The sequence below is a fragment of the Trichomycterus rosablanca genome, chromosome 14 (assembly GCF_030014385.1).
Source record: "Trichomycterus rosablanca isolate fTriRos1 chromosome 14, fTriRos1.hap1, whole genome shotgun sequence".
Classification (NCBI taxonomy): Eukaryota; Metazoa; Chordata; class Actinopteri; order Siluriformes; family Trichomycteridae; genus Trichomycterus; species Trichomycterus rosablanca.
In genome coordinates, this window is record NC_086001.1 from 21,384,819 (window position 1) to 21,410,336 (window position 25,518).

The 25,518-nt window shown below is 38.6% G+C and overlaps 2 protein-coding genes and 14 non-coding genes across 16 annotated transcripts; 15 read left to right on the plus strand and 1 right to left on the minus strand.

The window, feature by feature from the left end:
• The first annotated feature begins 1,309 nt into the window (after positions 1–1,309).
• LOC134326197 (uncharacterized) lies at positions 1,310–4,769 on the plus strand. The gene is made up of 4 exons (XM_063008388.1): positions 1,310–1,528; positions 2,865–3,106; positions 3,156–3,659; positions 4,692–4,769. The coding sequence occupies exons 1-4, from the start codon at positions 1,310–1,312 to the stop codon at positions 4,696–4,698; spliced, it is 972 nt and encodes a 323-aa protein (XP_062864458.1). The 3' UTR covers positions 4,699–4,769.
• On the plus strand, positions 4,713–8,157 carry LOC134326198 (uncharacterized). Its single transcript, XM_063008389.1, has 4 exons — positions 4,713–5,717; positions 5,941–6,093; positions 6,593–6,682; positions 7,849–8,157. The coding sequence occupies exons 1-4, from the start codon at positions 4,713–4,715 to the stop codon at positions 8,155–8,157; spliced, it is 1,557 nt and encodes a 518-aa protein (XP_062864459.1).
• Positions 8,158–10,194: 2,037 nt separating this feature from the next.
• trnaa-cgc (transfer RNA alanine (anticodon CGC)) lies at positions 10,195–10,266 on the plus strand. The gene has a single exon. It is a non-coding gene; the product is annotated as a tRNA-Ala (tRNA).
• Positions 10,267–10,361: 95 nt separating this feature from the next.
• Positions 10,362–10,433, plus strand: trnaa-cgc (transfer RNA alanine (anticodon CGC)). The gene has a single exon. It is a non-coding gene; the product is annotated as a tRNA-Ala (tRNA).
• A 95-nt stretch (positions 10,434–10,528) lies between these two features.
• On the plus strand, positions 10,529–10,600 carry trnaa-ugc (transfer RNA alanine (anticodon UGC)). Its single transcript has one exon. It is a non-coding gene; the product is annotated as a tRNA-Ala (tRNA).
• Positions 10,601–11,355: 755 nt separating this feature from the next.
• trnaa-cgc (transfer RNA alanine (anticodon CGC)) lies at positions 11,356–11,427 on the plus strand. Its single transcript has one exon. It is a non-coding gene; the product is annotated as a tRNA-Ala (tRNA).
• Positions 11,428–11,522: 95 nt separating this feature from the next.
• Positions 11,523–11,594, plus strand: trnaa-cgc (transfer RNA alanine (anticodon CGC)). Its single transcript has one exon. It is a non-coding gene; the product is annotated as a tRNA-Ala (tRNA).
• Positions 11,595–12,037: 443 nt separating this feature from the next.
• On the plus strand, positions 12,038–12,109 carry trnaa-ugc (transfer RNA alanine (anticodon UGC)). Its single transcript has one exon. It is a non-coding gene; the product is annotated as a tRNA-Ala (tRNA).
• A 186-nt stretch (positions 12,110–12,295) lies between these two features.
• trnat-cgu (transfer RNA threonine (anticodon CGU)) lies at positions 12,296–12,367 on the plus strand. Its single transcript has one exon. It is a non-coding gene; the product is annotated as a tRNA-Thr (tRNA).
• A 2,547-nt stretch (positions 12,368–14,914) lies between these two features.
• Positions 14,915–14,986, plus strand: trnaa-cgc (transfer RNA alanine (anticodon CGC)). The gene has a single exon. It is a non-coding gene; the product is annotated as a tRNA-Ala (tRNA).
• Positions 14,987–15,081: 95 nt separating this feature from the next.
• Positions 15,082–15,153, plus strand: trnaa-ugc (transfer RNA alanine (anticodon UGC)). The gene has a single exon. It is a non-coding gene; the product is annotated as a tRNA-Ala (tRNA).
• A 182-nt stretch (positions 15,154–15,335) lies between these two features.
• trnat-cgu (transfer RNA threonine (anticodon CGU)) lies at positions 15,336–15,407 on the plus strand. Its single transcript has one exon. It is a non-coding gene; the product is annotated as a tRNA-Thr (tRNA).
• A 2,196-nt stretch (positions 15,408–17,603) lies between these two features.
• On the plus strand, positions 17,604–17,675 carry trnaa-ugc (transfer RNA alanine (anticodon UGC)). The gene has a single exon. It is a non-coding gene; the product is annotated as a tRNA-Ala (tRNA).
• Positions 17,676–19,353: 1,678 nt separating this feature from the next.
• trnaa-ugc (transfer RNA alanine (anticodon UGC)) lies at positions 19,354–19,425 on the plus strand. The gene has a single exon. It is a non-coding gene; the product is annotated as a tRNA-Ala (tRNA).
• A 580-nt stretch (positions 19,426–20,005) lies between these two features.
• On the plus strand, positions 20,006–20,077 carry trnat-cgu (transfer RNA threonine (anticodon CGU)). The gene has a single exon. It is a non-coding gene; the product is annotated as a tRNA-Thr (tRNA).
• A 4,938-nt stretch (positions 20,078–25,015) lies between these two features.
• trnai-aau (transfer RNA isoleucine (anticodon AAU)) lies at positions 25,016–25,089 on the minus strand. The gene has a single exon. It is a non-coding gene; the product is annotated as a tRNA-Ile (tRNA).
• Positions 25,090–25,518: the final 429 nt, after the last annotated feature.

Here is a 25,518-nt window from a genome sequence, read left to right on the forward strand (position 1 = left end):
CTCAACATGGAACAGATTGCAGGTTGTTTTCGATATGAAATTTTAATTTTGCACAGTCTAAACTCTGCCTTTGATCTGTCTATCTAAACTTTACTACGCTTTCTGTCACTTATTTTCTTCACCTAGCTTTAATTTATCTATTTATTGCGCAAACTTCTCTCGCTCTCAGTGTGTGTGTGTGTGTGTGTGTGTGTGTGTGCGCGCGCGCCTCCCCTCCCCTTCAGTTCAGATACAGACGCACACATCGGCTTCACTTCAAAGAGCCGACTCTTAGAGCCGGATCATTCGCGACCGACTCATCACTAACGCTCACACTGCCTAATTAATCCACTTGTGAAATTTAAAATCTGCCATATCTTTTTATATTGTCAGAAAGGTGATTAATGCAACTAGTTTATCTGACGTGGTGTAGTCTACTTCAGTAAAACATTTTCTGTTTCTGATATTTTGCTCCAAGAGTGTACAGTTACAAAATATTTAAAAAATGACCAATACAGTGCACTTAAGCACTATTAAATATTTCTAAGTATAACTATTATTTATTTAACCCTTTGGAGTCAGTAAAGTCCTAGTCAGATAATGTTTTAGACAACTTGTGAACATTTTTTAAAGATTATTTTTACTGTTAGCTTTACAATCTGTTTATGTTTAAAATGAGCTTTAAGTGGATTTTTTAAAACTCTATCTTCAGTGTTGGATAAAATTTTCATAAGATGGCACAAGTTGTCTGAAAGTTTATCATGTAAGAGGACCTTAAGTGGTTTAAGCCTGTCCCACATTTGGTTAGCCATTTTACAGTTTGTGACTTGCTGGTCATAAGTAATTCTAGGAAATCCTTTTTAGACTTTGTTTCTTTCTCTTGTTCTTCCGCTTGTTTTCTATGATGATTCAAAAATGCATTCTCGACATATCAAACTCTATTGTCCTCACTAGATATTGATCCTTTTTTTGTTTCCACTTTTTCAGTGAATGGTGCTAGAAGTGTTCCAGTGACAGAGTTAATGTGGCAATGCAAGGCCTGCCCATTAGTTTTACCAAGTAGGTCACAAATTCTGAGGCATTATCGAGTGAGACATAGGCATCACGGAAATAACAGTCGTATTCCATGTGTACATGCAAGCTGCCCATGTAGTTTTAAAACATGGAATGCCCTGTTAATTCATTTGAATAGATGTCATGTTATTAAAACTACCCCATGTCAGTCAAGGGGATGTACATTTAGCTGCCATTTGTGTCCATGTAAGGATCTGAGAGGGATTATTGGACCCACATTAATGTACATTTTTAAAAAAATGAGGTTGTAACTTGTATGTTGGTGGATTGCAACTTTAAAACCAACATCTTAGGCTCATTTAAATCCCACAAAAGCAGGAAACATAGGTCTTATTCACTAGACGATTTTAAACCAGGAATAGTAGTATCAGCCACAGCTGCTCACCCTGAATCTCCTTCCAATTCTTTTGATGATGACATTGGTGAGGATGCTCAGCCAGGTACCAGTGCTGAGGTTCCAAATGATCTCCCAGATGTAATTGAGCACAGTTTGGCAGCAGCTTTGTTAAAATTAGAACATTTTTCTAATGTATCAAGCAAAGCAATCAGTGATTTTTTGGTAGAACTAAACCACTTAACTGACAATCTCTCAAAATCTTATGTAGAAGGTGTTCTAGTGAACATTTTTCAGAAGCACAAGCTCCAAGTTGACAGAGCTGTAATAGAAGAAATAATTTCTTCTCTTTGCTCAGCAAGTCCTCTAAATAAGGCCATCGAAATGAGTGGGTGGGCCATTGAGTTCTGCCTATCAACGTAAACAATATTACAAGGCAAAATTTAACATTGTAGAACCAGTTCAATATATTCTGGATGCAAAAGAGAACAAGACTTTTCAGTATATTTCCATCCTTGAGTCCCTGCATGTGCTGCTGAGTAGGAAAGATATTGTTGACAAGATAGTTAATAATCACGAAATAGAAAGGAAAACGGAGAGTGGAAACGAAACTTTGTACAGGTCTTATAAGGATGGTCAGCATTGTAAGGAAAATGGCTTGTTTTCAGAGAAAGACCTAAGTCTGTCCATAACTTTGTATGCTGATGACTTTGAGGTCTGTAACCCTTTGGGCACCTCTCGCGAAACTCACAAACTTTGTGCTGTGTATTGGGTACTCAATAACCTACCCCCTGGGTCTCAATCTAGTTTGTCCTCAATTTTCCTGGCCATTTTGTGCAAAACAAACAATGTAAAGTCATTTGGCTATGAAAAGGTTTTAGAGCCCCTACTACGTGACCTGAGATCTTTAGAAGTTGATGGAATTTTTGTCACACAACTGAACAAATCATTGAAGGGTGCAGTGCAGACTATTGTTGCTGATAATTTAGGAGCACATGGAATAGCAGGCTTTGTGGAAAACTTTACAGGCCCCTTCATTTGTCGTTTTTGTACAGCACAAAGTGCAGACATTCAATCACATGAGGTTAGGTCAGGGATTTTCAGTCTCAGAAAAAAAGAAACACATGAAATAGATAGCGGCAGTAGCGTTTTTGGAGTTAAAAGAGCTTGTCCTTTTACTAAAGCGCTTTCTTATTTTCATGTACTCAGTGGTTACCCTCCTGACATTGCTCATGATCTTTTTGAAGGCATTGTGCCGGTTGAAATATCACATTGCCTCACATTACTCATATCCAAGAAGTACATCACTTTGGATGATCTAAACAGTTCTATTTTGCATTTCCCATACAAGGGGACAGACAAAACAAATAAGCCTCATCCTTTGCCACAAAACCTTTCAGGCAGGAAATCCATAGGGGGCAATGCACATGAAAATTGGTGCTTATTAAGATTGCTCCCATTTTTGATTGGCCCCAAGATTCCTGAACATGAGCCAGCATGGCAGATCCTACTGGATCTAAAACACATTGCTGAGCTAGTGGTTGCCCCAGTTCACAGTGATGAGTCTATTGCTTTCCTTGAGAGCAAAGTTTCAGATCACAGACAAAGATATCAAGAGGTGTTTCCAAACAACAAATTGCTGCCCAAACATCACTACATAGAACATTACTCGCAGCTAATTAAGCTTTTTGGACCTCTTGTGGGACTTTGGACCATGAGGTTTGAGGCAAAGCACAGTTTTTTTTTTTTAAATTGTGAAACACAGCAGTTGCTTTAAAAATGTGCCTTTTTCTCTGGCTGTGAAGCACCAGTTTATGATTGGTTACCACCTGTCATCTCCAAATATTGATAAACCAGTGCTAGAAGTGTCAGATGCATCCACTGTTCCATTGGAGCTTTTGAAGGAAGAGTTAGCACAAGCTTTTAAACAGAGAAATCCTTATGCATCTGAAATAAACCTAGCAAAAAATGTTTGGAGCAAGGGAATACAATACAGAACAGGTATGATCGTGGCACATGGTTCTTTTGGTGGCTTGCCTGAATTTGGAGAAATCCATCAAATATGCATTTTGCAGCAGAGACTATTTTTTGTGTTAAAACTGCTGTGTGGATGGTATTGTGAGCATTATGGAGCTTTTCAGCTGACTCCATGTCCGGTGCGAGAACTTGCTGTTGTTGAAGTCTCTGAACTAGTTGATGAGTATCCACTGGCTGCCTATGTAGTTGGAGGCGTGCGAATGGTGACCTTAAAGAGATCGATCTGTGTCTTTAGGTAAGCTAATGTAAGTGTCCTCAGGTGCATACAGTGTTTAAAAGGACGTCCGGGGTTCTTTCAGATAAACAATTTCAGCTATAGCTATTAACTAGTTTAAAAAAATCTGGAATTTAATTTGATTTGGATTTACCATTGTTTTTTGTTTAGGCATAGCTGTTGGCTCTTTGTGCTCCTCTTTTGCTTCTTCTCTCCTACTTTTTTGCTCCTCCCCTCTCAGCTCATTCACCTTTCATCATCTTCCTCTTTTTTTGCTTATCCCATTTTTCTGTCCCTCTATCTCTTTCCTCATCAACCTCCTGTTTTTTCTGCTTTGTTCCATCTGTTCTTGCCTCTCTTCCCATTTAAATCTCCTCAGTTTTCATCCTTTTTTTTTTTTGGCTTGTCTCTGCTTAACTCTTCTTCGCACCCTTTCCTCTCATCTATTTCCTCCTCTACAGATAAGATATGAACATTACTTTTCTATATGATCACTTAAGATTTGTTTCAAAGTATTACTCAAAGAAATATAAAATTTATGGAAATGTTATTGAAATTTTTGAAAAATTATCACATGGAAACCCTGGACAGTACTCCTTTTCAATTCTGTTTTGAGCCTGGAGAGCACTTCCTCTGGTATTGTCCTGTGCTCCCCTAAACCTCTGAATAACCCACAGGGATACGTTTGGGTTTTTTTTTGTTTTGTTTTTGTTTTGTTTTTTTATGAAATGGGCAACATCTAGCACCCATGGGGTGATGGAAAGACTGTTGAAAAAGTGTTAACAGTGATCTAAAAAAACTATAACAAGAAAAATTGCTGTCTCTGCTGTCATACACTAATGTGCATGGAAACCCTGGACACACTACGTGGTGTTTTGGTTCATGTTACTAACTAACCTAACTTCCTTTACACTTGTCTTTTTCTCTTTCTTTAGTATTATGTTGTAAAATTCTTTAATGTATTAGTGTTGTAACAGTACAAGGAAAGATTTGGTGATTAAGAAAGCCACTTGTTTTGAAACAGATTCTAATTACATTTTCTTATTCTTTCAGAGCATAAAGTGAAGTGGGACCATGACAGCTCAGGCCATTTTCAGAGTTATCCTTGGACCAGACAGTAGTCAGAGGGTCATGATTTCTGCTGGTTTGCCTTCAATTGTTGCTGAACTGGAGGCTGAAATAAAGACTCAATGTAAAATAGTGGAACCCTTCCGGCTGCATTTTATGGACACGCTTTTTGGCAATGAGTTTGTGAACTTAACTTCAATGGAAGAAATACAAGACAAAGCAACAATCAAAGTTATATACACATCCTACCAACCTCATGATCCAGGTGAAGACAGTTTATCTATTGCTTCAGGCAGCGCTCCTGATGACACCTCATACAGTTCTGGTGATAGCACCATCATTCTTTCATCTTCAGAGTCAACATCATCATCACGGTCTTGTTGGCCAGATTTGTTCTGCGTTCCCCGTTTCACGTACGATGCTGAAATTAAGCTAGAGAAGGCCCATGTAGCTTTCAAAGAAAATGGGATGCTGTTGATTCCTGATCCAAAGTTAAAGTCTGACATATTAGAGGGCTTGATCCAGGAGATAGTTAAGCACACAGTTTATCTTACAGACAGTAAGTTTGACCAAGTTGCAGAGGCACTCATCCTGAGACACCCATGTTTAAAAGAAAAAGGCTCACCCAGTGGCTATGCAGGATGGAAAATGAGCCTCAAATACAAGTTGTCAAACTATCGCACACATCTTCGAAAAGTAGGGTGTCCTGAAGTATGTGTGAATTCTTTAAAACATAAACCAGCTGAGAAATGCTCCCCTGCTTTTGATGTTAAAAGACCAAAGAGGGGTGAAGTGGATTACTGCCCCTCTTTTCCTCTTGGAGAAAGTGAACAGTCCCTTGAGGAGATGAGGGTTGAACTCCTGTCAGATGTGAAGAAGCGCAACAACAGAGAGACAATTAAAAAGAAAATGGATGCAACATTTGCATTGAGGAGACAAGAAATTGTCTATGATGATCCCATGATCAGTGATGTACAAGAGAGATGGTCAGCTCTTTTTTATGCAGCAGAGGTAATAAAAAAAAATATGCCTTGACTAGCTGTCATAAATGCATTAATGTTTAAAGGTAATGGTTGACTTTATTAGTTTGTGTTTCAAAATATTCCCATTTCAAAGCCCAGATGACCAACCATTCATGATGCATGCCATAATATGGCAGATGTTGTTTTTAATGTTTGAAATGTCTCTTGAAATCTTTTGACTGTCATTTAATAATAATTTCATGTTGTTTCAGATAAATGCGGAATTCAAGCGCATCACAACAATGCCTCTACAATCAAGATTTCTGTCGCAGCTTGACTTTCTTTCTGAAAGTCTGCTGAGAGTGTTTGCAAAGCGATCGGGTGAGCCGGGCAAAAAGCTGAAAAACATAGCTGCCACAATGACGGTAAGAACTTTCAACTTCTTCCATCCCATAAAGTACATATGCATTGCATTTGTTTAGTGAAAGATTGGTATACTGTATCCATTGCATTGCTTACTTGGTGTGTGATTACTGGTAATCTAATCCACCTGCAGTTATAAATAAAGTAGATTGAGTGAGTGATGGAAGGGAGGGACTGAGTTATGAAGGGAGGGTAGGAGGGGGTGAATGGTGGAGGGAGGGAGTGAGGGATGGATTTTTGATTTCACTGAAATAACCCTTTCATTTTTATTTTGCATTCACTGTTCCACTGTGAGACATTTATCTTTTTTATATCATCAGGACATTATAAAAAGTCCAGTCCATAATGGTCAGGTCAAATGTACAGTTTTTATATTTTGTAGATGTTAGTGTCATATGATGACTGGTTAGAAAAGTCAAAGTTTTTGTCTTTTGATCACCTTATTTTGTGCTACTGAAAATTTGAGTTCACATCTCTATTTTCTTTGTTGTAATTCTTAAGGATGACACTGATGTTCGAAGGGAGTCCCTCATCAAAGGACTCTGCATCTATCTGAATGAGAGTCCTGATGTCTTGGTGCAGGAGTACATGGTGAGTGTTTTGAGTAGATTTTGGCTATACAACATTGTAAAACCATGCATTCAGTTATTTCTGTGATTACATTGGGCTGTTAAGGCCCTCTTTATTAATTTGGGAAAGTAATTCTAGTAATTCCAAAGTAATCCCAGTGCTGAGATTAAAACAATAAGTTAAACTTGTCACATTAGATTTTCAAACCTACCAATTTTTCTCCATATCCCCCTATTGATAAATGGAGGATTTTTCACTTTCATAATAGCATTATGACAGGGTTCCTGTGGATCCTCAAAAGGCATTGAATTCATCAGTCCAAAAATAAGGCTTTAATTAGCCTTAAAATGTCTTAAATCAGTCTTTCAGAGGTCTTAATGTTAACACTTTATAAGTAGGATGATTGTAATTTGTCTCAAATATTAAAATAATTGGTAATTTTATTTTTTAAATAGTTTACAGAATTCCTCTCACAGCCAGTTTTATGTTTAAATAAACATTTGGCTAAAATTGTCGTTTTTCATATTTGTGCTTATTGTGAATTTGGTCTTAAATTTAATTTAAAGGGGCATTAGAGAGGTCTTAAAGTCTTAATTTTAACTTGTATTAAGCAATAGGAACCCTGTATGAAAGTGAATAACCACCCATTTTGATCCCTTTGAAGAAAATTACGCCATCTTCCCATACTGGGCTGACTTGTCTGACAAGGGTATAACTGGGAGTGAGATATGGCCCTGGAGTATATCAAGTCCAGGTTAATGATCAAAATCATCCAGGAACATAAAAACAACTTCCAAAAAAGTGTGAAGTTAATGTTAACATTAGTTTTTGCTTGAATGTTCATTGCCCAAACAGTACCAGACTTGTACCATCCAAATTGAGAGTCTAAAAGAAAATCTTAAATCATTTTATTGGCTTAGTCTGGCTTCTGGTGGGCTAATATCTTTCAAACAAAAACTAATATAAATCTTTAAGGTTCCTCTTCATTTGAGATTAAATAAATGTCAGGGTTTTTTTTCTTTCGTAGAAATGGACCATGAATATCATGGTCCATTGGAAGGGCTGTCTTTGGCTACAGCCATCGACTGTTCTGCTAACATGGGTTTAAGTAAATGGTAAGGAATTGCTGCATTCTAAAGAGATCAGTGTAAAAAGGAATCTTAAAAAAATGTTTTATCTTTAAACAGGACATGGCTGAGGCTGCTACACTGAGTGCAATTGAAAAAACTACAGTGGGCATCTACGTCACCAGAGAGACGCCAGGCAGTGACTCTTCTGATGTTGGCATCATCATTGAAGGTGTTGTGGTTCTTCAGGACCTTGATAACGTGGCCCTTGCAGTAGCCATGTTGTTTGGACTTTTTTACTCCTTGAACATGAGATACCCATCACAACTACGCTTCACTTTTGAGGTGATTCAAAAGTTGGTAATGGAGTTGGATGCAACTCAGCTCTCAAGAAAAGCTCAAAACTTGAAAACAAAACTGCTCCTGTAAGAAAAACTCACTGTTGTGTATATGATGTGGTCAGCTCCAGGTGAGAGGACATTTAAATCTCACACTTGCTCTCCGTTTTGGAGGTTGAATTTTCCGATGAACAATCAGCAAATCCGAGTTCACTGATTAATGTGCCATAAAAGTAAATTTTTTTTAGTTGTTTACATTTGAAAAACACTACCTCCTTGCTGTAAAATGCCTCAAACATTTTATATTTGTTGGAACAAAACTGCTCCTGTTAGGAAAATTTGCTCTTTTGTACGTGATGTGGTCAGCTCTAGGTGAGAGTACTTCTAAGTCTCAAACTTGCTCTCCTATGTTTTGGAGGTTGAATTTTTATTTGTTTTTCCAAGGTGAATAACCAACTAACCACAACAAATCAGAGTTCATTGTTAGGAACTTATATTAATGTATGAAAGACATTAAAATCTCACATTTACAGTACTCTCCTACTTTTTGGAGGTAAAATTTTCAGGGTTAACAATCAGCAACCCAAAACAAAAAACTGTTCAATGAGTTCACTGTTCAGATTTTATAAATAGATATATATATTTGTTTATCTTGTGTTTAGATTTAATGATAAAGAACACTTGTTATAAAACAGTTTTATTACATTGTCTTATTCTGTTTCACATGTGATTTGATCAGCTCCAGGTGAGAGTTAAACTTGCTCTCCTATGTTTTGGAGGTTCAATCAGAGTTCATTGTTAGGAACTTGTATTAAAGTTTATAACTCTGTAACTGCCATGTTGATGGGGCCATTCCTCCCCCTGCCTCCTTTTTACCCTTTTTGTACAAGTTTTCTGATAGGCAGCACTTTTATATTTCAGTTTATATTTTTCTTTAAAAATGAGCTCTAAGAGCTGTAGAGTTTGGCAGTCTAGTCCCATCAGGACCATGTGAAATGACATGTTTGGTTAAATTCAATTGGAGTAAAGAGTTTTGAACTTATGTCACAATATTGTTGCCATTTTTGACCCTGTATTTCTGTTTATAAATAAAGGTGTTGACATGCAACTGCTAATTTTTATTATTAACAGAGATAAAATGGGTAATAATTGTTTAAGAAAGTTATCAGGGTGTTCCTAGTAGTGTTTATTGTGTAGTAATAGTTTATTTGAATGTTAATGGCTACTAATGTCTGCATTTTAAATCAGTCCAGTAATTGCACTAATTTGTTTACAGTTGTAATATTTTTATTTAATCTAGACAATAGGGGCCTTAAGCAGAGGGTTTGTGTTGTTTTTCCAAGATGGTTGCCTAAAAGAAAATGTCTAACTTCTGTGCTGTGACTGAGTCAAAACACTGTAAAACAGAAATTACTTCTTAACTGTTGATTTATATCTCAGTGGAGCAGTAATGTTAGTTCAATTCTTTACCTATGGTCACTGCAGTGAAAATAGACATTTTGTTTTGAAAGATTACTAAGAGTTACTGGCAACCATCTTTGAAGAGAACAATACAATCTGTTGTAAGACCTCTATTTGTAAAATTTAGTATTTGACACTTGAATATAATATCAGCATTTAAAATGAAGATAACATGTAGTATTTACGTGACCGGTAGTATTTAAGTAAAAGTTATCGAATAGGGTTGGAATAAAGTGAGAAAATTGCACCGGATTAAAGTGTTCTAGGAGCTCAAATCACTTCATCATAACATGTTTCAATCACACGTTATCAACACAAAATATACATGTTTATTAAATGTGAAAAACTTGTGATAATTTAACTTAATTGTTTAAAAATAGAAAACTCAACCTCTACCACCAGAGGAAACAGACTTGTGACTGCAAAGTCACTTAAACTTGCTTGAGTTTTGCTTTTAAATTAATTCTGCCAAAATTCAATTGTTTTAGGTTATTATGTATTATGTATAAAGTATCTACAGTATAACTTGAATGTACTACCCATATTTTAAAAGGTGACTTTTAATTCTATCTAAGTAAATTTCTGGAAAGATACTTGTACTTTTACTCAAGTATGGCCTTCAGGTACTTTATACACCACGGGAGGTTTACCTTTGGAAGCACAAGTCGTGGATGTAGCTCAGTGGTAGAGCGCATGCTTCGCATGTATGAGGTCCTGGGTTCAATCCCCAGCATCTCCATTCAGAAGCTTTTAATTAGGGACCATGTCTTGCCTGGAGATCTTATTCTCTACAATAGAGCTATAGAGCCACAGCAATGCTGCTGTGTCAGAAAAGGGGATGTAGCTCAGTGGTAGAGCGTGTGCTTCGCATGTGTGAGGTCCTGCGTTCAAGCCCCAGCATCTCCATTCAAAAGTTTTTAATTAGGGACCATGTCTTGCCTGTCTGTCTTATTCTCTACAATAGCGCTATCGAGCCACAGCAATTTTGCCTTGTTACAAAAGGGGATGTAGCTCAGTGGTAGAGCGCATGCTTTGCATGTATGAGGTCCAGGGTTCAATCCCCTGCATCTCCAGTAGCTTGTTGTTTCACTCAGCTTTGTGTGCTTCTAAAGGCTATGGCTTTAAGAACGGTCACTATCAAGCTGGCGTTCTGCTTGTTACTCTTGAACTTTAAGAATGTGCTCAGCTTCCAGTTGTTATTTTTGCACAAGAACTTTTTTTTTAACTTTTTGCCAGCTACCTGGAGAGGTGCGATGGCCAAGTGGTAAGGCGTCGGTCTCATAAACCGAAGATCATGGGTTCAGTTCCCGTTCGTGCTTTTAACGTGCATGTTCTCATTTTAAAACATTACCAATATGCTCTAGTTCACATTCCCCCTAGGCTAATTTAAGAATCACAACTCTTTTCCTAGTTTCCCTTGCAGGTCTTATTTACCACATTAATGCTGTGCTTCCACACCAGCACATTTCCTCTACATAGGGAATGCGTTTCACTACATTAGATAATGACGTGATTTCAAATAGGTGATGTGAACAGCTGATTATAATCACAAATTGGCACAGATCATGTTCAGATGGAAGGAAGAAAAAAGCTTGTTAAGTTGGTTTACAGGTTTAAAAGAACAATCTTATATTTTTCTAAATGACCGCTTCAGTTTATACTAACAGCATTTACTTTTACTTCTACTTTTAATACTTAAGTACATTTAATATCAAATTACTTTTAATACTTAAGTACATTAAACATCAGATACTTTTAGACTTTTACTCAAGTATGGCCTTCAGGTACTTTATACAGCACTGGAGGTTTACCCTGGGAAGCACGAGTCGGGGATGTAGCTCAGTGGTAGCGCGCATGCTTCGCATGTATGAGGTCCTGGGTTCAATCCCCAGCATCTCCATTCAAAAGCTTTTAATTAGGGACCATGTCTTACCTGGCGTTCTTATTCTCTACAATAGAGCTATAGAGCCACAGCAATCCAGCTGTATCAGAAAAGGGGATGTAGCTCAGTGGTAGAGCGCATGCTTCGCATGTATGAGATCCAGGGTTCAATCCCCTGCATCTCCAGCTTGTTGTTTCATTCACTTGAAACAAACTACAAGTTTGCTTCCACACCCGATAGCTTTAAGAATTAGCACTTTCAAGCACACATTCCAGTGCTTACTCGTGCACAGGGCCATTTTTCAGTTCGGGTAGTTGTTCCAGACCCATTCACAAATCAGTTTTAATCTTTACCTAACTAATTGGGCAAAAGGGCCAGGGGTTTGGTCATTTTTGGTTAGCTTTTCCATTTGCTTTATTGACACGGTGCAGCTTGTTAACTGAGTGTTTAATGTGTTTTGGAGCCAACTGGCTTGCAGAGCCAATTCTTAACAGCTACCACAGATTACTCTGCAAGTGTGCCTTTAAATTTTCAATCCCCTGCCTGCTAGAGGCTAGAGATACCTGGTCATGGGTCTCTTTTTGTTTTTGCAAAGAGTCCTGTACCTGTTGCATTGGTGCCAGTTCTGGGGGATGTAGCTCAGTGGTAGAGCGCATGCTTTGCATGTATGAGGCCCAGGGTTCAATCCCCTGCATCTCCAGTAGCTTGACGTTTCACTCTGCTAGAAAAAAGTTTCAAGTGTGTTTCTAAAGACGATGGTTTTAAGAACGGTCACTATCAAGCTGGCGTTCTGCTTGTTACTCTTGAACTTTAAGAATGTGCTCAGCTTCCAGTTGTTACTTTTGCAGAAGAATGTTTTTTCAACTTTCTGCCAGTTACCTGGAGAGGTGCGATGGCCAAGTGGTAAGGCGTTGGTCTCGTAAACCAAAGATCACGGGTTCAATCCCCGTTCGTGCCTTTACTATGCATGTTCTCATTTTAAAACATGACCAATATGCTCTAGTTCACATTCCCCCTAGGCTAATTTAAGAATCACAACTCTTTTCCTAGTTTCCCTTGCAGGTCTTATTTACCACATTAATGCTGTGCTTCCACACCAGCACATTTCCTCTACATAGGGAATGCAGCTTATAGGTACTGCATGTCGTGCCTGTATGAGCTCCAGAGTGTCACAATCCCTTGAAATATCCAGGTACTTAGTCAGACTCAATCACAAGCCCGTTTTAAACTTCACCCAGCTGACTGAGCAAAGGTACAGGAGTTAGATGAATTTTGGATGGGACTTTCTATTGGCTTGCATGACATGATGGAGCTTGTTAACCGAGTGTTTAATGTCTTTTGGAGCCAACCGGTTGAGAGAGCCAGTTCTTAACCGCTACCACAGAAGACTGTGTAAGTGTGCTGTTAAATCTGCAATCCCTCACTTGACAGAGGCTAGAGATTCCTGCTCCTGGTTTTGCTTCTCTTTTTGCAAAGACTCTCGTACCCATTGGAGGTTTACAGTGGTGTATAGTAACGAAGTAATAATACTTCGTTACAGTACTTAAGTAGTTTTTTGGAGTATCTGTACTTTACTGGAGTATAAAAAAATTCGGCAACTTTCACTTTTACTCCACTACATTTCCGAACCACAAATAAAACGTTTCACTACATTAGCTTGTAATTAATTCAGTGCAGACATGATGTGTCCCATCATTTTTAAAAACTCACCTACAGACAAATATTTCCTCAGATTACTTCTGTATTACACTGTGTGATAAAGGCGTGTTCCCAGACTACCACAAAACAAGTAGAAAAGGGCACTCTTTATGGGTAATGTAGGGCGAATGCTTGAAAGCACTGAAAAGAATTAGCAGGAGCACAGAAGTTGTTCTTTTTCCCTGTCACCTTTATTTTTGGCCACAACAATCAAAATATTTACAAGCGCGCTATGAAAAAAAAAATAGAAAACTCAACCTCTACCACCAGAGGAAACAGACTTGTGACTGCAAAGTCACATTCATTGATGTTTACAAGTCACAGGCCTAGCATAGCTTCTAGCCCTTCTCCAGAAAAAAGAACCCCTTACCCCTTTTCCAGAGCTGTATTTAAACAGGTAGCTCCTCCCCTGGATCATACCATACCTCATACAGGTAAAGACAAAATATATAACAAAATAAATATCTAGTTCACAGAGCATCAAATATGGCAAAATGTTATGAGTTACAAACAATACTCAAACCCATTCAGTAACAACATTTCCAATATATACAGCATATGCTTATCTAACATTTCTTCTCTTTTACAGGTTCTTCACCCCTCCCCTTCTACAGAGGATGGACTCACCCAGGTAAGTAAAGCTAAGGAGTTTTCCAATAGTACTCTTTTAGGACCCCACTGGTGAGTGTGAGCAGTGCCAGAATACAACAGGTGAGTGTTTACACTACAGTCCATGTTGGTAATGTGTCAGGGTACCTTACATCATTACACACTGACAGAGGAAACATTAATGGTGCTGAGGAACATGCACGTCTTTAACCCTTTAATGGTCTCAACAAGAACTCAACTTGCAAAATTTTATGGATGATTTTTCAGCTGCTGCTTCAGGTTGACACATAAGTTAGAAATGGTGTTTTCTTAAAGTAAGAATACCAATGTTTTTTACGTTTAACACAGGCCAATCAGGGAGTAGATACAGCCCAAAAAAGATTATTTAAATACAGCTTATTTTACCCAGCTATTTAGATTATACTAATGGTTGAGCAGATCATTAAAGGGTTAAAAGTGCCACACGTTTAGTTAAACTTGCTTGAGTTTTGCTTTTAAATTAATTCTGCCAAAATTCAGTTGTTTTTGGTTATTGGGATATATACAGTATCTATAACTGGAATGTACTACCCAAATCAAAAAAATGGAACAATATAGAAAATGCAAATAAAATAGATGCAGTGTTTCTTACACTTACATCGACTCTTATTCCATCTTTTATAAACCCAAAATATTTCATGTTTTGTCTGGTCAACTTCATTCTTAATATACACATACATGCATTTTAAGCTACAACACATTCTAAAAAAAGTTGGAACAGGGCAATTTAGTCCTCGTAATAAGGTTAAAAAACAACTAAACAATGAGGTGATTTCAAATAGGTGATGTGAACAGCTGATAATAATCACAAATTGGCACAGATCATGTTCAGATGGAAGGAAGAAAAAAGCTTGTTAAGGTGGTTTACAGGCTTAAAAGAACAATCTTATATTTTTCTAAATGACCGCTTCAGTTTATACTAACAGCATTTACTTTTACTTCTACTTTTAATACTTAAGAACATTTAATATCAAATTACTTTTAATACTTAAGTACATTAAACATCAGATACTTTTAGACTTTTACTCAAGTAATATTTTAGAAGGTGACTTTTACTTCTATCTAAGTAAATGTCTGGTAAGATACTTGTTCTTTTACTAAAGTATGGCCTTCATGTACTTTATACACCACTGGAGGTTTACCCTGGGCAGCATAAGTTGGGGATGTAGCTCAGTGGTAGAGCGCATGCTTCGCATGTATGAGGTCCTGGGTTCAATCCCCAGCATCTCCATTCAGAAGCTTTTAATTAGGGACCATGTCTTGCCTGGCGATCTTATTCTCCACATTAGAGCTATAGAGCCACAGCAATCCTGTTGTGTCAGAAAAGGGGATGTAGCTCAGTGGTAGAGCGCATGCTTTGCATGTATGAGGTCCAGGGTTCAATCCCCTGCATCTCCAGTAGCTTGTTGTTTCACTCTGCTATAAAAAAGCTTCAAGTGTGCTTCTAAAGGCTACGGCTTTAACGGTCACTATCAAGCTGGCCTTCTGTTGTTACTCTTGAACTTTAAGAATGTGCTCAGCTTCCAGTTGTTACTTTTGCACAAGAACGTTTTTTCAACTTTTTGCCAGCTACCTGGAGAGGTGCGATGGCCAAGTGGTAAGGCGTCGGTCTCGTAAACCGAAGATCACAGGTTCAATCCCCGTTCGTGCCTTTACTATGCATGTTCTCATTTTAAAACATTACCAATATGCTCTAGTTCACATTCCCTCTAGGCTAATTTAAGAAACACAACTCATTTCCTATTTTCCCTTGCAGGTCTTATTTACCACATTAATGCTGTGCTTCCACACCAGCACATTTCCTCTACATAGGGATGGCAGCTTAGAGGTACTGCATGCCGTGCCTGTATGAGCTCCAGAGTGTCACAATCCCTTGAAATATCCAGGTACTTAGTCAGACTCAATCACAAGCTTGTTTTAAACTTTACCCAGCTGACTGAGCAAAGGTACAGGAGTTAGATGAATTTTGGATGGGACTTTCTATTGGCTTGCATGACATGATGGAGCTTGTTAACCGAGTGTTTAATGTCTTTTGGAGCCAACCGGTTGAGAGAGCCAGTTCTTAACAGCTACCACAGAAGACTATGCAAGTGTGCTGTTAAATCTGCAATCCCTGACTTGACAGAGGCTAGAGATTCCTGCTCCTGGTTCTGCTTCTCTTTTTGCAAAGACTCTCGTACCCGTTGGAGGTTTACAGTGGTGTATAGTAACGAAGTAATAATACTTCGTTACAGTACTTAAGTAGTTTTTTGGAGTATGTGTACTTTACTGGAGTACAAAAAAATTCGGCAACTTTCACTTTTACTCCACTACATTTCCTAAAGAAATTGTGTACTTTTACTCCGATACATTTGCTGTATGCGAATTCGTTACTCGTTACTACAAAATAAAACAACAAGAATTTTTTAGCTAAACAATGTGAGATGTGTGACAGACTGCAGCAGGTTTGGCGAATCTGTGCTTGTAAATTACATCCGCGCTTAAACACATTAATGCGCAGATGCAAACGTTTTGTAAAAGCACATCGTTCACTCAAAGATACGGAATAATCGGCATTTCAGAATCTCCCCGTCTAACACACTGATGTAAGTTAGGAATGATTAACAAAGTAAAGCCACAGTACCATTGTTTTTATTATTATTATTATTAGCATCACCATTGTTCAGATATCTAGCTACCGATTACATTCGAACCACAAATAAAACGTTTCACTACATTAGTTTGTAATTAATTCAGTGCAGACATGATGTGTCCCATCATTTTTAAAAACTCACCTACAGACACATATTTCCTCAGATAACTTCTGTATTACACTGACAGAGGAAACATTCATGGTGCTGAGGAACATGCACATCTTTAACCCTTTAATGCTCTCAACAAGAACTCAACTTTCAAAATTTTATGGATGATTTTTCAGCTGCTGCTTCAGGTTCACACATAAGTTAGAAATGGTGTTTTCTTAAAGTAAGAATACCAATGTTTTTAACGTTTAACACACGCCAATCAGGGAGTAGATACAGCCCAAAAAAGATTATTTAAATACAGCTTATTTTACCCAGCTATTTAGATTATACTAATGGTTGAGCAGATCATTAAAGGGTTAAAAGTGCCACACGTTTAGTTAAACTTGCTTGAGTTTTGCTTTTAAATTAATTCTGCCAAAATTCAATTGTTTTAGGTTATTGGGATATATACAGTATCTATAACTTGAATGTACTACCCAAATCAAAAACAATGGAACAGTATAGAAAATGCAAATAAAATAGATGCAGTGTTTTTTACATTTACATCGACTCTTATTCCATCTTTTATGAACCCAAAATATTTCATGTTTTGTCTGGTCAACTTCATTCTTAACATACACATACATGCATTTTAAGCTACAACACATTCTAAAAAAAGTTGGAACAGCGCAATTTAGTCCTCGTAATAAGGATAAAAACAACTAAATAATGACGTGATTTTACATAGGTGATGTGAACAGCTGATTATAATCACAAATTGGCACAGATCATGTTCAGATGGAAGGAAGAAAAAAGCTTGTTAAGTTGGTTTACAGGCTTAAAAGAACAATCTTATATTTTTCTAAATGACCGCTTCAGTTTATACTAACAGCATTTACTTTTACTTCTACTTTTAATACTTAAGTACATTTAATATCAAATTACTTTTAATACTTAAGTACATTAAACATCAGATACTTTTAGACTTTTACTCAAGTAATATTTTAAAAGGTGACTTTTACTTCTATCTAAGTAAATTTCTGGTAAGATACTTGTACTTTTACTCAAGTATGGCCTTCAGGTACTTTATACACCACTGGAGGTTTACCCTGGAAAGCACAAGTCGGGGATGTAGCTCAGTGGTAGAGCGCATGCTTTGCATGTATGAGGTCCTGGGTTCAATCCCCAGCGTCTCCATTCAGAAGCTTTTAATTAGGGACCATGTCTTCCCTCGCGTTCTTATTCTCTACAATAGAGCTATACAGGTCCTTCTCAAAAAATTAGCATATTGTGATAAAGTTCATTATTTTCCATAATGTAATGATAAAAATTAAACTTTCATATATTTTAGATTCATTGCACACCAACTGAAATATTTCAGGTCTTTTATTGTTTTAATACTGATGATTTTGGCATACAGCTCATGAAAACCCAAAATTCCTATCTCAAAAAATTAGCATATCATGAAAAGGTTCTCTAAACGAGCTATTAACCTAATCATCTGAATCAACGAATTAACTCTAAACACCTGCAAAAGATTCCTGAGGCTTTTAAAAACTCCCAGCCTGGTTCATTACTCAAAACTGCAATCATGGGTAAGACTGCCGACCTGACTGCTGTCCAGAAGGCCATCATTGACACCCTCAAGCAAGAGGGTAAGACACAGAAAGAAATTTCTGAACGAATAGGCTGTTCCCAGAGTGCTGTATCAAGGCACCTCAGTGGGAAGTCTGTGGGAAGGAAAAAGTGTGGCAGAAAACGCTGCACAACGAGAAGAGGTGACCGGACCCTGAGGAAGATTGTGGAGAAGGGCCGATTCCAGACCTTGGGGGACCTGCGGAAGCAGTGGACTGAGTCTGGAGTAGAAACATCCAGAGCCACCGTGCACAGGCGTGTGCAGGAAATGGGCTACAGGTGCCGCATTCCCCAGGTCAAGCCACTTTTGAACCAGAAACAGCGGCAGAAGCGCCTGACCTGGGCTACAGAGAAGCAGCACTGGACTGTTGCTCAGTGGTCCAAAGTACTGTTTTCGGAAATCAAGGTGCCAGAGTCTGGAGGAAGACTGGGGAGAAGGAAATGCCAAAATGCCTGAAGTCCAGTGTCAAGTACCCAGTCAGTGATGGTCTGGGGTGCCATGTCAGCTGCTGGTGTTGGTCCACTGTGTTTTATCAAGGGCAGGGTCAATGCAGCTAGCTATCAGGAGATTTTGGAGCACTTCATGCTTCCATCTGCTGAAAAGCTTTATGGAGATGAAGATTTCATTTTTCAGCACGACCTGGCACCTGCTCACAGTGCCAAAACCACTGGTGAATGGTTTACTGACCATGGTATTACTGTGCTCAATTGGCCTGCCAACTCTCCTGACCTGAACCCCATAGAGAATCTGTGGGATATTGTGAAGAGAAAGTTGAGAGACACAAGACCCAACACTCTGGATGAGCTTAAGGCCGCTATCGAAGCATCCTGGGCCTCCATAACACCTCAGCAGTGCCACAGGCTGATTGCCTCCATGCCACGCCGCATTGAAGCAGTCATTTCTGCAAAAGGATTCCCGACCAAGTATTGAGTGCATAACTGAACATAATTATTTGAAGGTTGACTTTTTTTGTATTAAAAACACTTTTCTTTTATTGGTCGGATGAAATATGCTAATTTTTTGAGATAGGAATTTTGGGTTTTCATGAGCTGTATGCCAAAATCATCAGTATTAAAACAATAAAAGACCTGAAATATTTCAGTTGGTGTGCAATGAATCTAAAATATATGAAAGTTTAATTTTTATCATTACATTATGGAAAATAATGAACTTTATCACAATATGCTAATTTTTTGAGAAGGACCTGTAGAGCCACAGCAATCCAGCTGTATCAGAAAAGGGGATGTAGCTCAGTGGTAGAGTGCATGCTTTGCATGTGTGAGGTCCAGGGTTCAATCCCCTGCATCTCCAGCTTGCTGTTTCACTCACTTGAAACAAACTTCAAGTTTGCTTCCACACCCGATAGCTTTAAGAATTAGCATTTTAGGTTTGGTCATTTTTGGCCAGCCTTTCTATTTGCTTTATTGACACGGTGCAGCTTTTTAACTGAGTGTTTAATGTGTTTTGGAGCCAACTGGCTTGCAGAGCCAATTCTTAACAGCTACCACAGATTACTCTGCAAGTGTGCCTTTACATTTTCAATCCCCTGCCTGCTAGAGACTAAAGATACCTGGTCATGGGTCTCTTTTTGTTTTTGCAAAGAGTCCTGTACCTGCATTGACGCTTGCTCCGGGGGAATGTAGCTCAGTGGTAGAGCGCATGCTTTGCATGTATGAGGCCCAAAGTTCAATCCCCTGCATCTCTAGTAGCTTGTTGTTTCACTCTGCTAGAAAAAAGCTTCAAGTGTGCTTCTAAAGCCGATGGCTTTAAGAACGGTCACTATCAAGCTGGCGTTCTGCTTGTTACTCTTGAACTTTAAGAGTGTGCTCAGCTTCCAGTTGTTACTTTTGCACAAGAACGTTTCTTCAACTTTCTGCCAGCTACCTAGAGAGGCGCGATGGCCAAGTGGTAAGGCGTCGGTCTCGTAAACCGAAAATCACGGGTTCAATCCCCGTTCGTGCCTTTAACATGCATGCTCTCATTTTAAAACATGACCAATATGCTCTAGTTCACATTCCCCCTAGGCTAATTTAAGAATCACATTTCATTTCCTAATTTCCCTTGCAGGTCTTATTTACCACATTAATGCTGTGCTTCCACACCAGCACATTTCCTCTACATAGGGATGGCAGCTTAGAGGTACTGCATGCCGTGCCTGTATGAGCTCCAGAGTGTCACAATCCCTTGAAATATCCAGGTACTTAGTCAGACTCAATCACAAGCTTGTTTTAAACTTCACACAGCTGACTGAGCAAAGGTACAGGAGTTAGATGAATTTTGGATTGGACTTTCTATTGGCTTGCATGACATGATGGAGCTTGTTAACCTCAAAGCATGCAAAGCATGCGCTCAGTGGTAGAGCGCATGCTTTGCATGTATGAGGTCCTGGATTCAATCCCCAGCATCTCCATTCAAAAGCTTTTAATTAGGGACCATGTCTTGCCTGGCGTTCTTATTCTCTACAATAGAGCTATAGAGCCACAGCAAGCCTGCTGTGTAAGAAAAGGGGATGTAGCTCAGTGGTAGAGCGCATGCTTTGCATGTGTGACGTCCAGGGTTCAATCCCCTGCATCCAGTTGATACTTTTGCACAGGGACATTTTTCAGTGTGTGACCTTTCTTTGCTGTGCTACCACTGCCATGGGCTAAGGCAGGGGTGGGCAATTAAATTTTCCAAGGAGCCACATAAGAAACTGGGACTGTTGTGGAGGGCCGGACCAATAAGGTGAACTTAATTCTGCTCAATATTAATTTTATCTTTTTATTTACATTTACATTAAATCTTCAGCATTTAGCAGACACCTTTATCCAAAGCAATTTACAATACAGTTACAGTATACAGTCTGAGCAATTATGGGACTTGCTCAAGGGCCCAACAGTAGCAACCTGGCAGTGGTGGGGCTTGAACCAGCAACCTTCTGATTACTAGTCCAGTACCTTAACCACTAAGCTACAACTGTCCACTCTTTATGAAAAGCAGTGAATTGTACAGTTCTAATAAGCTGTTAATGTTTTGATGTTACATTTAGAAAATTAGAAATATGCAGAGTAAAAACATCAACATTATTTTACTATTTAAACAAACAAATGCAAAAACAAATGTGAACAAATTGTGCAGGTTTTTAAACTTTACACTATTTTGTTTTGAGTCTAATTACCTCATTTGTTTTTCAGTCCTTTGTTATTGTTTAATATTCTTTTTAAAATCACAAAGCTGGTCCTGACTGCTTCAGTTCTGGATGTGTTAAACTCTCTAAAAAGTCTTTGACGCTCCGCATCGTTCATATGCTTGTATTTCTGTTTAGTACCGCAACAGCGATTTAGAGCCTAAATTCTGATCCTTAACCAGCGTTACATCTGACTTTAGTAAATAAACAATTCGGAAGTTCGTGTCTTGTTAAAAACTCCACCGTCAATCACACTCAGTTCTGTTCGCATTACAGTGAAGCTGATACACTCGCGCGCACACGCGCATACGCAAATCAAAACGTACGGATATTTAAAGACTCAGAGCTCTCGGCAAAATCAATCCTGTTATATTGCATGTTTGATGTACATTTATTTACATCTCATTTTTAATTGCCACGAACCTCATGTGGGCCGGTTGGGCCGCGGGCCGTACAATGCCCAGGTCTGGGCTAAGGCGTCGCTCTCGTAAACCAAATCTCACGGCTCATTCCCAGAGTGTGTCTTATTCGTGCTTTGTTTTTAAAGTCACAGACAAAACGCTCCTTGAAACAAACACTTGGCCGTGAAAGACCCAATCACAAGTGTTTTCTTTTGTAAACTTCACCTGACTGAAAGATCAACGGCTATAGCACAGCACAAGAGAACTTAATACATCAAAGCTGTAATTCCACAGCAGCATCTTACTGCTACACAGGGATTGTAGCTTAGATTAAACCGTTTAAATATCCGGGTAGTTGTTTCAGACCCTGTTAGAACATCAAGTTCTTTTGAAGAAAATCTTGCTGCTCAGATCTTCTACTCCAGTGTCGTTTACTGAATATGAGAAAACAAGCCTTTGAATTCTTAAGTGTACACTGGGAGAGACTTAAACACACTCACACTTATAATAAGTCTAAATTTAATTTATTAAGTTAATTTATTAATTTATTAATAAATTAAATAAATTAATTAGGTATATGAAGCAGGCTTATATAGTCTGTGTCTGCATGAGAAATGTGAGCCTATGCCTAAACTTAGTTGAATTTTAATGGTGAGATAGCCCGAAGCTAAGTTAATGGTTAGGGAGCTGGGATTAGAGAACACACAAAAAACCTATATAAATAGCTGCTATGGTTAACTATTGCTGGGATGTGTAACTCTGTTGCAACACAGAGGTCAAAGGAGAAGGACAAATGCCAAAAGTTTATGAACACTTTTTTATTCTATCTATCAGTTCCCCTTTTTCAGGCCCAAAAGGCCTGATCTAAATAATCAAATTGTTTCTGGGCCTGGGAATGAGATTCATAACAGAGTTTTGGATACAGTGTAGAAGGCAGGGTCCAAATAGGAGAATACACAGTATGATTAGCAGAATGGGTATGAAGGAGGAAAAAATCCAAGGACCCGAGCCTCCAGATAGATTAGTGAACCATTTATACCAAGAGTCATCAGCAAGGACTGGAACAGAAATAGAGTCCTTCATATGTGTAATAATATCGAAAACATTTTGATGATAATCAGGCACTTAAAAACAACATGAGGAATTCAGGACTTTACATACACCTCCTTTCTCTGCAAGGAGTAAATCTAGGGCCAATCTATTTTGTAGAATAGCTTGCCTAAGGGAGCTCATTTCTTCATTAATTAGGGTAAGGGCCTGCTCTGTCTGGTTAGCAAGAGTGAGGACCTGTCATGCCACAGCATTAATTTTCAGGTGATACCTATATTTGGAAAGATTGATAGGAGTTGTTTCACCTGGAGTTGTTCAAGGATCAGTGAGGCGGTAACCATTGAAACCTGAAGGCATGCTTTCTGTCGAACGTTTAACTTTATGGGGTATATGGGGTATAACTTTAATAGCACGGTATACAGAGACCCCTGGCATCACCACAGCAGGGGTGCACCATCCATGCCATAAATGCCAGACAATACCTTTGTGAGTCCTTGTGGGGAGCCGTAAGTGGGCATTAGTTCCACAAACCCACATGGCAGTGGAGATTCTAAAGGCTGGGGGAACCTCTACAATAGGAGCTCCAGTTATCTTGCCTGAAGCATTAGTTACCCAGGCCCACCTAAGGACCTAAGATTGTAACATTCACTGCACATAAAGTGTGGCCTATAAGGCGACATCTATATTTTGTGCCATTTATAGTAACTATGCCAGGTTGAGCACACAGGCACACTGATCCTTGAACTGGTCTTACATGAAAAAGCCCAGTAAAAGTATCAGGGGTGAATGGATTAGTGAAATCACTTAGAGTATTACTAAAAATAAAAAGTCAGTATTAAATAAAGCATTATTTAGGTTTAGCAGAAACAAGACCTCTGGAGGTACCAAACAAGTGTGGGACTGTGACTGATATTGTCTTAGAAAGAAAGAGTTTAAAGGAACAGCTTCCCAATCTTGGGAAAGAGCGTGACAAACAAGGCATGAGGTATTAACGTGAGTATTCACTGAGGCTGTGAATCCTGTCAAAACCCCTGTCCGCGTCACAGCAAGCACGGTAGTAGGCGGCCCAAAAGCAGCTTCTCCAACCTTCCTAGGATTTAGAGACTTCACTAAAACTAAATCACCATGTTGATATGGGTGTGTTGGGTTATCTGATGGAATAGGCAGAGAGACAGAAACTTTAGTATGTATATTAGACAATTTTTCAACTAACGCTGCAGCATAGTCAGCATATGCAAGTCATCTGCAGAGAAAAGTTTGTTAGTTCCCTTTACCAACAGACAAGGAAATGGTTTGCCAAAGATGACCTCGAATGGAGAGAGTTTAGTGGTTGAACTTGGCGTCATTCTGATTTCTAGCTAACACAGCAGGTAACAAATCAACCCAATTCTTACCTGTCTCTAACATGGCCTTAGTTAATCTTTCTTTAATAGTCCGGTTCATTCTTTCTACCATTCCAGATGATTGAGGATAATAAGGAATGTGAAAATGCCAATTGACCTGCAGGTATTTACATAACTTCTGAGTAACCCTAGAAGTAAATGGAGTACCCTGGTCACTGTCAATACATATAGGAAGTCCATATCTAGGAAAGATTTCCTGTGTCAATATTTTCACCACAGTCTCAGCCTTTTCTGTAGCAGTGGGAAAGGCTTCAACCCATTTGGAAAATCTATCCACAATGACAAGTAAATACTTAAACTGTCCACAAGATGGCATGTGTGTAAAGTCAATTTGCAAGTGTGTAAAAGGCTGCTCTGGTAAAGGTAAAGAATCACATTTTACAACATATAAAATGTTGACTTCATCAAAAAGAATCGATTCCTTCAGCTTCTAACAGCTCATTGCTGAGTACTATCAACTTAGTGAATCGACTCTTTCGAGTCTATTCCTGTCGTTCGACTTAAAGAACCAGATTAAAGAATCGACTCATTTAATTCATTTGAACGCGCAGACTCACTCGCTCTCCCGCTGTGCGCTTCTCAAACTGAACTGCACATGAGGAAGAAATCTATGTAGAGATCTCAAATAACATGAACCTGAAGGTATGAACTTAAACTGTAGAAAAGAAAAACAAGCCAGTAGCAGCAGTGTGCACATTAAACCATTTACAGAAGGGTCATTAAGTTTGGCAAATTGAAATAATGGCATGTTTCTGATTTGAATGAGAGGGGCAGTAAAAAGATCTCACACTTGTCAGAGACAACGTTTGAAGCCCAGGTCAATAGAACCTGCTAGTTAGAGAAGGTTCACTTGTTTGTTAGTTTAAGTACAAAAGTGGGTGTGGCCCGTACGTGGATCGAACCCGCGACCTTGGCGTTATTAGCACCACGCTCTAACCAACTGAGCTAACCGGCCATTTAACTAGTCATTTTAAATCTTTGTACATAATTCAACACTAACTCCATTCAAGCAGCTGAAACTGACTTTCTTAATACACATCTAAGAGCTTTTGTGGGTTCTTATACAGTGGGGTCAAAAAGTATTTAGTCAGCCACTGATTGTGCAGGTTCTCCTACTTAGAAAGATGAGAGAGGTCTGTAATTTTCATCATAGGTACACTTCAACTATGAGAGACAAAATGAGAAAAAAAAATACAGGAAATCACATTGTAGGATTTTTAAAGAATTTATTTGTAAATTATGGTGGAAAATAAGTATTTGGTCCATAACAAACAAGCAAGATTTCTGGCTCTCACAGACCTGTAACTTCTTCTTTAAGAAGCTCTTCTGTCCTCCACTCGTTACCTGTATTAATGGCGCCTGTTTGACCTCGTTATCTGTATAA